We start from the raw sequence: 8,104 nt of genomic DNA, 5'->3' as shown, positions 1-8,104 counted from the left end.
GTAGCTCCCCCCGCCTCAGGTGGCGAAAAGTGTAGGGACACATCTGTAGGGACCCACTTATGACAATGATCATTGCTTGGCTGTTATGCTGGTCCTGTAGCTTCAATACTTTCTGGGTCACTGACCTGGAACAATTATAGGAAGAAGCACAGATGTACACAGAGGATGGGGTTCAGTCTCAGACACTCATTGCTTAGAGAGCACGCTGGGTGCTGCAAGATGTAGTGTAGGGGGGGCACTATCCCACTGGTGTCTCAGAAATTTAGAGATGGGGGGGGGGGCTGAGAACTCAAGATTGGGGGCAGAAAGGGATCAGGGATCATCCATTTCCCAATCTCCCCTGTGTGCTGTGAACCCCGAAGTGTCCAGATCTAAACACTTCTGGGTTCACAGCTGTCACATGCCAACAGCAAACTGGGGACTCTATGTCCCTGATCTGCCTGGGGTCAGTGCAGGTCTAATAGACCCCTGTGATGCCTCCATAAAGAGGACCTGTCACAGATTACTGTTGCATAGGGGGCTTGTCAGCTCCCTTTTGATAGTCACAATGTTAAGTGAAATTTTTTTTAAACAAAATAAAATATTTAAAAAATGTAAAGGCCCCCACCCCTGCACATTCATCCAAACACACACAACTAGGACGCATACGTAAATGCTTATTCAGCAACACTTAGGTGTCCCTGTGCACGCTGAAGTGAGAGGAATCATTTCAGGGCCATCATTTACGGATATATGGTTAGTTTGATTGTCTGGTCTCTCCAGCCCTGCTGACACTTCCTGCTCAGAGAAGGGTGTCTGATTCCCTATCACTGTTGTGTCCAGAGGGACTCATCTCCCCTGAGCTTCATGCACAGCCAACAGCTGCCAACACAAGGGCTGATCCTCCATCTCCTGACACCTCTCTGTCTGTCTGTCTGCACTTCACAGCAGAACGCCAGCCAAATATTTTCTTTGCTTTTTTGATTTTGTAGAACCTCTGATCAGTTTGTTTTTTATTATTGGTGTCTGTGGTCCTGTTGGAGACATTTCTGCTTCCTGTCCCAATGACACAACAACAAGTAGAGAATCTCACCCATGATGACAGCAATAAAACATCTATGGAACCAAGTTTGAAGCACCACACCATAAGTTATTAGTCCGGATACACATTCATTCCAATGTTTAATCAGCTAGAAGACTGTAGTCGCCCCCTTCATCATTGGAAACTATGTACATGGACTAGAATAAGTATGCAATGTATAGGGACTACAATAAGGATACAATGTATAGGGACTACAATAAGGATACAATGTATAGGGACTAGAATAAGGATACAATGTATAGGGACTACATTAAGGATACGATGTATAGGGACCAGAATAAGGATACAATGTATAGGGACTACAATAAGGATACAGTGTATAGGGACTAGAATAAGGATAAAATGTATAGGGACTACAATAAGGATACAGTGTATAGGGACTAGAATAAGGATACAATGTATAGGTACTACAATAAGGATAAAGTGTATAGGGACTAGAATAAGTATACAATGTATAGGGACTAGAATAAGGATACAATGTATAGGGACTAGAATAAGGATACAATGTATAGGGACTACAATAAGGATACAATGTATAGGGACTAGAATAAGGATACATTGTATAGGGACCAGAATAAGGATACAATGTATAGGGACTACAACTAGGATACAATGTATAGGGGCTACAACAAGGATACATTGTATAGGGACCAGAATAAGGATACAATGTATAGGGACTAGAATAAGGATACAATGTATAGGGACTAGAATAAGGATACAATGTATAGGGTATATTGCCCAGTGATGAAGAATGTTATGCATACTGTTTGTAAATTTGGTTTCTTATTATTGAAAATCAATAAACTTTTATAGTGTAAAACATCTGAGTGATGAATCCCAGTGTTGCTGCTCCAACCAACTGCTGCCGAACACTTTGCTTCATCGCTAAATTGGTTAAACAACAACAACAACAATATCGCTCTAAGTTGTCCGTTTGATGCCACAAATTGGCATCTTCTGCCTAAATCTGTCAGCGGTTCGGCCACCATAGTAACCATTTTCACCGCGTGCCTCCAAGTTCTCCATCCCACAAAGTGCCCCCAGCCATTGCTTGTATGGAGCAGATCCCTCTGCAGGGGCCTAATTACTATCTGTACATCTTGGTCACAAACCCAGACACCTGCTTGACAGAACAAGTGGACAGACGCTTGCCGCCGCTCAGTATTTTTCTTCGAGAATCCTGTTGAGTCACAAGAATATGTGGAATGACTTGGCAGGACATGCCTAAGCCGTGTGTCACAGACATGCTAGGTCGCAGCAATTAGTGTGGACTGAAATGGAGTCACACAGAGTGAAGTGAGATGATTCTTGCTAGCCGTCCTCACACGTTGCTATGTAACTGATGTCAGTGCTGTATAATCAAGACAGACTTTTCCCCGGCGGACATAATAGAGAGGTCTAACATGTATGATTAAAGCGGTGGTTATAGCCATGACGTCTTTACATAGTGGTACGAAGGATACAGAAAAGATGTTAAGCTGGAAGTGAAGGAAAATCGCTAAACTCGCAGCTGAGATATAGAAGTGTGAAATGTCTCACCCCACTTGTCTAATCCAGACAGCCATGTCAGACAGCACTGCCCAGACCTGGCCTCACATTTGTCTTCTGCAGTCAAAGCAATACAGCTTGGTCCAGGCCTCTGATTGGATAGTGAAATGGAGCAAGCCACTGATGAGGTTAGCCCGGTGTTCTCTTGTGTCCTATCAGCAAGCTCCATGCCTCCAAACTGCAGCCAGTGGGCCGAATTCTGCCCTTTGCTTGCCTTTATTTGTCATTTGGGGCACTATTCTTCCCACTGAGACAATGGGCCATGATATATTCCAAACAATGGGGCATACTTCCTTCCATTGACAACATTGAAAGGGCATAATTCTTTCGTTTGGCATCAATGGTGGACACAATTCCTCTCACTTTGACCATTGACGGGCACAATTTCTCCTACAACGGGGCATTAATCCTCCCACTGATACTAACGATGGAGCACTATTCCTCCCATTGATACCATGTTGGGGCCATGTTCCTCTCACTGTCACCAACAGTGGGGCATTATTCCTCCCACTGATACTAATTATGGAGAACTATTCCTGTCATTGATACTATGATGGGGCCATGTTCCTCTCATTGTCACCAATAATGGGACATTATTCTCCCTACTAATACTAACTATGGTGCACTATTCCTCCCATCAGTACCATGATGAGGCTATGTTCCTCTCACTGTCACTATCAATGGGGCATTATTCCTCCCACTGATACGAGCATTATTACTCCCATTGATATCATGATGGGGCCATGTTCCTCTCACTGTCACCAACAATGGGGCATTATTCTCCCCACTAATACTAACTATGATGCACTATTCCTCCCATCGGTACCATGATGAGGCCATGTTTCTCTCACTGTCACCAACAATGGAGCATCATTCCTCCCACTGATACTAACTATGGAGCTTTATTACTCCTATTGATATCATGATGGGGCCATGTTACTTTCACTGTCACTGTGACAGTGATGGGCTTTATTCAACCAGGAAGAGTGAAGACTTACTGTGAGTGCGGGGTGTCATTGACCCACCCCCCAGAGCCCAGCACATCGTATTGACGCAGAGTACAGCATTGCACATGCAGGAACAGTACTCCGCATGTTAAAATGCATTGCATTAAGGAATCCTATTTATTTTGAACCGGCTGCCAACGCATGACAGCAGAATCAAAAACAGATCTGCAGCACTGTTTTTTTAACGCAACACAATACATCATATTGATAAATATTAGGTATGGAATATGTCCGAAAATATATAATATAAACCAGACCCTCCGTAGAGAAACAAGCCAATTTCTTCTGTGGCAAATGGTAGCCAAGAAAAAAAAAGCCGGACATATTTCCAAGTGACAGATCCCAGTAAACAATGGTCTGAATTATTTTCACCGTTGATACAAGACATGTCATACATAGAGAGTTCAGTAAACAGATGTTGGCTTTTGCAATAACACGTCCGTGCATACAGATCGGGAAATTTGCTCGCTGACAGAGTGGGACAGGATTCCACCAAGGTGCCTTTGACAAATCAAAGCCTGTTGGTGTAATTGTTTTTTCCCGCATCTCCTCTTTTCAAGATGTCACTCATAAACATAATATCCCATTAGGAACATGTATACATTTATCTGCCGGAATTGATCTGACGCAGGTTGTTCCGGGCCGGAGTTAATCGCATGTCATGCGCACGGTGCAGTGGATGCCTGTGAAACAAATATGAGCTAATTAGATATTCTTAGCTTGGGCCCACTTATCTGACATACCGAAGTCACTTTTACTAGGCGGCAGTTCCAATGTAACGGATCACTTTATGCTTTTAGTGAAGGAGCCTGACAGGGAATTTGCGGCTTTAATGGAGCGCTCTGGTCATAAGGTAGAGCTTATAGGATAATGAGACAGGAGGATGGTACATCTGAAAAAAACAATTATTTAAAAAAAAAAACTTCTATGGATAACCAACAACAAGCAACTAAAGATGATACAATAAAAAAAAATAAAGACTATGAATATAATAAAATCAGTAATATAATGTAAAAACTGTGTAATTAATTTAAAAAATATGCAAACAAATGCAAAATAACTAGAAAAGATTGAGTGCATATGCTAGCTGCAGTAAAAAAAATAAAAAAATTGTGTGTTACACAAAGTCCTCCATCTCTTTTTCTGCAGCCCCTGTTATAAATGAACTGGAATCCTTATTTTATATTTATGTTCATCATTTTTTAAAATAATATTTATCTATTATATTACTTTTTTACTTTTCTTTTATTAATAAAATAAAAGGCATATACACTCTTTTGCTTCTCCTGCGCTGGTTCTTGAATTCCCAACAAAGACATCAGTCACAAATGTGTAATGTGAATTAGTAGCTGAATACTTTTGTACTTACATACTTTTGTTGTTGGATCCCCTGTTTGGAATAGAAAACTAGTGTTGCATTAAAGGAGAATTATGAGGTGAGTGATTTCCACTCAGCCTCATAGTTCGAGCCGGACCTGTGACAAATAATCTGTTACACATCGGCTCGATAGATCGGGAAGTGAGCGAACACATACCATTGCTCGCTCACTTGTCGATCATGTCCCTGCAGAGAGCCATGACTGTCACTCCCTGCTCACCGCAGGGATTCCCCCCTCCCCGCTCCGATCCTCCAGCGCTGACTGGCGGAACGGACGGGGGAGGGGGCGGGTACATCTGGCTCTGCCTCTAGATTGGCAGAGCCAGCTGTCAATAACGCAGCTGGGTGGATCTCGACAGTAATGTCGGGATCTGTCCCAGCTGCGGCGGTCTTAGCGAGATGTAGCGCGCTATATACTGAGCTTTGGGTCACGGGAGGACGCTAGTATATGTCCTCCCATGACCCTGAGGAGAACTATGGGGAAAAACACTGACACTGATAGTTCTCCTTTAGGGCCAAGGCTTGTAGTAACACGTTCAATTTCCAAAGGCCCACTTCTGTGGGTTTCAACCTACATCGTAGCCATTAAATGCACCTCCTATGAACAGAGAGTATTGCTGTCAGCTGTTTTTAGAGGGATTTGCAACATTTATTGCAGGTACTTCTGCAGCCCATGGTCAGAAGAGAAGCACCAGATACATACAGTCTGACATTTTGTCATTTGCAATTGATTTCATTATATCCTTTAAAGGGAAACTATAACAGTTCGGGGTCTGTTTTATTGTATATCACTGTTTTGTACAGGATTTATTTATTTCAAGGATTTATTGTAGCTGTTTTCTTTATCTGTTTTTTTTTTTTTTTGCTATCTATATACAGTCTTTGAATTAAAAAAATTATAATACATGACTATAGGGTTCCTAGAGCACTATGAGTTATACAGCACAGCAGAGCAGCTTGCTTTGCAGCTCCCTTTGCCTGACTGGAACTGAGCTTTCTGGTAAGGGTAGAATCATTACTCTTATTATGCTGAAATACCTAAGTATTCAAAATAGGTGACTAAGGTTCCATCTACTGGCTGGAAAGAAGACTTTGTAGTATTCATGTGCAACATGTCATAGTTATATAAAACATTTTTTAACTTTCTATGTTATTATTTTACATTTAACAATTTAAGAATGTGCATTATATATTGATTTGTTGTTTTGCCTTCACCAATGAGCCAGCAATGGACGATTTTGGTATCCAGTAAACCTTTATATATTTGTGTTTTTGTCTTTTAGAGCAACATACGTTCCTGAATGTAATATTTTTCCTGCTCTAAGAAGGACTCGTTACAGCAAGAAAATGGACCCAATTTCTCTTCCGATAGCTTCTCTCCTGGAGCCTGGGACACAAGAGCCTAATATCACGTCATACAGAAATTTCACCGATAATGGGACACTGGTGGAGCCTTCAGCTTCACGAATGAGCTCTGTCCTTATCTCTATTATTTATTTGCTTGTTTGTGCCATTGGACTCAGTGGCAACACATTAGTCATTTATGTTGTCCTCCGTTATGCCAAGATGAAGACCGTCACCAACATCTACATCTTGAACCTGGCAGTGGCTGATGTCTTATTTATGTTGGGACTGCCTTTTCTTGCTACCCAAAATGCCATCTCATACTGGCCCTTTGGAACTTTCCTCTGCAGACTGGTGATGACTGTGGACGGTATAAACCAGTTCACCAGCATCTTCTGCCTAACGGTCATGAGCATTGACCGTTACTTGGCCGTGGTTCACCCCATTAGGTCTACTAAATGGAGGAGACCCAGAGTGGCAAAACTCATCAGCGCCACCGTTTGGACTGTTTCCTTTTTAGTTGTCTTACCAGTCATCATCTTCTCAGATGTCCAGCAGGATTTGAACACCTGCAACATAAACTGGCCAGAACCAGTAAACATTTGGTCTACTGCGTTTATTATCTACACTTCAGTGCTGGGCTTTTTTGGACCTCTGTTGGTGATTTGCCTTTGCTATCTTCTAATTGTCATTAAGGTGAAGTCTACTGGCCTTCGTGTAGGTTCCACCAGGCGCAGAAGATCTGAACGTAAAGTAACAAGAATGGTGGTCATCATCGTGGCCGTGTTTGTCTTCTGCTGGCTTCCATTCTACATCCTCAACATTGTCAACCTAACTTTTATAGTGCCAGAGGAGCCGGCGTACGTTGGGGTGTATTTCTTTGTTGTCGTGTTGTCCTACGCCAACAGCTGCGCCAACCCGATCCTCTATGGTTTCCTTTCGGATAATTTCAAGCAGAGCTTTCAGAAGGTCCTCTGCCTTCGCAAAAGCAACGGCATCAAGGATGCAGACCTGACAGAGAACCGTCAAGAAAAGAGCAGTCGAATACAGGAGACCATGCTTACGTCTCGCAACTCGGAGTTCAATGGGCATATGCAAACCAGCAAGGTCTGAATGTTGTTTCAGTATGTAAACAGCCACAGAGAATTTGAGGCAAATTTATTCCATTATTTATGGATTGGGCATTGGATTCTTGATTAGATCTGGTCAAAGCTGGAAAAGCTCAGCAATGCTCAAAGGACTCTGTAGAATTTATACAAATGTAACTTCTGGTTTCATCATCCAATATTGACGTTCATCTCTCATGTTCTATGCATTATCCAACCCTCCTCTCCCCAACCCCAGAACAGTGTGCCCACAGAGGTTCATTGAGAACCACTTCGCATTCTGTTCACGTTAAGCTATTTCTGGGGGCAATTAACTTTGCAACACAATGTATCTGGCTGGTGGTCAGATTTAAACCTCCATGAAGTGGATGCTGCATTGTGATGTAAACACTCTTTGCATTTCCATAATAATGTGTGCACTACGTATGACTAAATCTTGTTGAGGCTTAATCATTATTCATGCCAGAGGGACAGATAATGCACAATGAAAGATGTTCTGTAATGATGTATTGTAAGCCATTATTACTCTTACTTCATATGAGCTTTGCAGGGTGCACTATTACCAAAAATTAGCTGAAGTTCCGCTAAAATATGTGTAATTTTATTCCTATATTTATTTGTTTATTTTTTCTTTGTAATA

The 8,104-nt window shown here is 42.0% G+C and overlaps 1 protein-coding gene across 1 annotated transcript in view; it reads left to right on the top strand.

Annotated features, from left to right (window-relative positions):
• SSTR5 (somatostatin receptor 5) overlaps window positions 1–7,527 on the top strand; it is a 21,867-nt gene extending 14,340 nt beyond the window's left edge. The window contains exon 2 of the mRNA XM_018565840.1: window positions 6,298–7,527. Coding sequence (XP_018421342.1) covers window positions 6,362–7,471 — 1,110 coding nt within the window. The 5' untranslated portion in view covers window positions 6,298–6,361 and the 3' untranslated portion in view covers window positions 7,472–7,527. The remainder of the gene's footprint in view (window positions 1–6,297) is intronic.
• The last annotated feature ends 577 nt before the right edge of the window (window positions 7,528–8,104 follow it).

The sequence above is a fragment of the Nanorana parkeri genome, unplaced genomic scaffold (genome assembly GCF_000935625.1).
Source record: "Nanorana parkeri isolate BGI_ZX_2015 unplaced genomic scaffold, ASM93562v1 scaffold891, whole genome shotgun sequence".
Classification (NCBI taxonomy): domain Eukaryota; kingdom Metazoa; phylum Chordata; class Amphibia; order Anura; family Dicroglossidae; genus Nanorana; species Nanorana parkeri.
The sequence above is the reverse complement of the archived record's forward strand: the minus strand, read 5'-3'. Positions and strand labels throughout refer to the sequence as shown.